Genomic DNA, 893 nt, shown 5'->3' on the forward strand with positions numbered 1-893 from the left:
GGACAAGCATAACAGGTGGAGACGTCGGAGCCAACAGACAGCAACTAAGAATGGATTTTATTTGAGTCGAATTCGTCCTCTCCTAAGGACCCAGAGAGTGGAGAATGGCATTTTTGCGTGCGACTCTATAAGCCTCTAACGATAGGCTATTCTGAAACTCGGTATGAGGCAATTGATCTCACTTCCAAGAAAGCACCCAGTATTACGGTAACGGATGGAGATCGTTTGGCTAAACCTGTTTGGCCTGTTTGGCGGAAAACGATTGTAAAATATTTGAGTACATATTCGGTTATGCGGCAGATGAAATGTACGGAGAATATGCTGCTAAGTAATCATTCTGGAGTAAGAGCTACGATACAAACGCACACTGTAAAGAAAACTATCCGTTTTTTCGGTTGCACAAATGAATCAATCGGTGACCTACTCAGTAGTCTTCTTCATGCATGGCGTTCCAGCCGTTGTTGACAGTGCTCACGTTAAACGGTCCACCCCAATGGAAACGTTACCTACCTGTCAGCGTGGAAAATCTGGAAGGCGCCCTGAAAGAGCTGAAGGTGGAAGTAAACCTATCTGATACCGAGTTGTCCATCATCATCATTATTGTGAGCTGTAATAACCGCGTACTCGTCGTACAGTGGTTGTAGCTGCCACAGTTTTGTAGCACTTGTAAACTGCTCTTTTTCATGCTCAGTATCATCTTCTTTTTTCCCATCATTACCAGTCACATCGCTGTACAAAAGTTTGTTTTACTGAAATACAACCGCTACCGCCGCGCGTTGGCTCCAACGTGACTTTGAGACTTCTGCTGAGTGACTGTTGTTGTGACCGCCGGTTAGCTATATCTGACCGCTGCTAATACTAAACGTGAACAAACATTTCAGCTACAAACGCTG

At 44.7% G+C, this 893-nt stretch overlaps 1 protein-coding gene across 1 annotated transcript in view; it reads left to right on the forward strand.

The window, feature by feature from the left end:
• Positions 1-443: 443 nt before the first annotated feature.
• The window catches only part of T265_03236 (hypothetical protein), a gene marked incomplete at both ends in the record, with an annotated part of 23,106 nt that continues 22,656 nt past the window's right edge, over positions 444-893 (forward strand). The window contains one exon of the mRNA XM_009167669.1: positions 444-602. Coding sequence (XP_009165933.1) covers positions 444-602 — 159 coding nt within the window. The remainder of the gene's footprint in view (positions 603-893) is intronic.

Source organism: Opisthorchis viverrini (genome assembly GCF_000715545.1).
Source record: "Opisthorchis viverrini unplaced genomic scaffold opera_v5_45, whole genome shotgun sequence".
In the NCBI taxonomy this organism is placed as follows: domain Eukaryota; kingdom Metazoa; phylum Platyhelminthes; class Trematoda; order Opisthorchiida; family Opisthorchiidae; genus Opisthorchis; species Opisthorchis viverrini.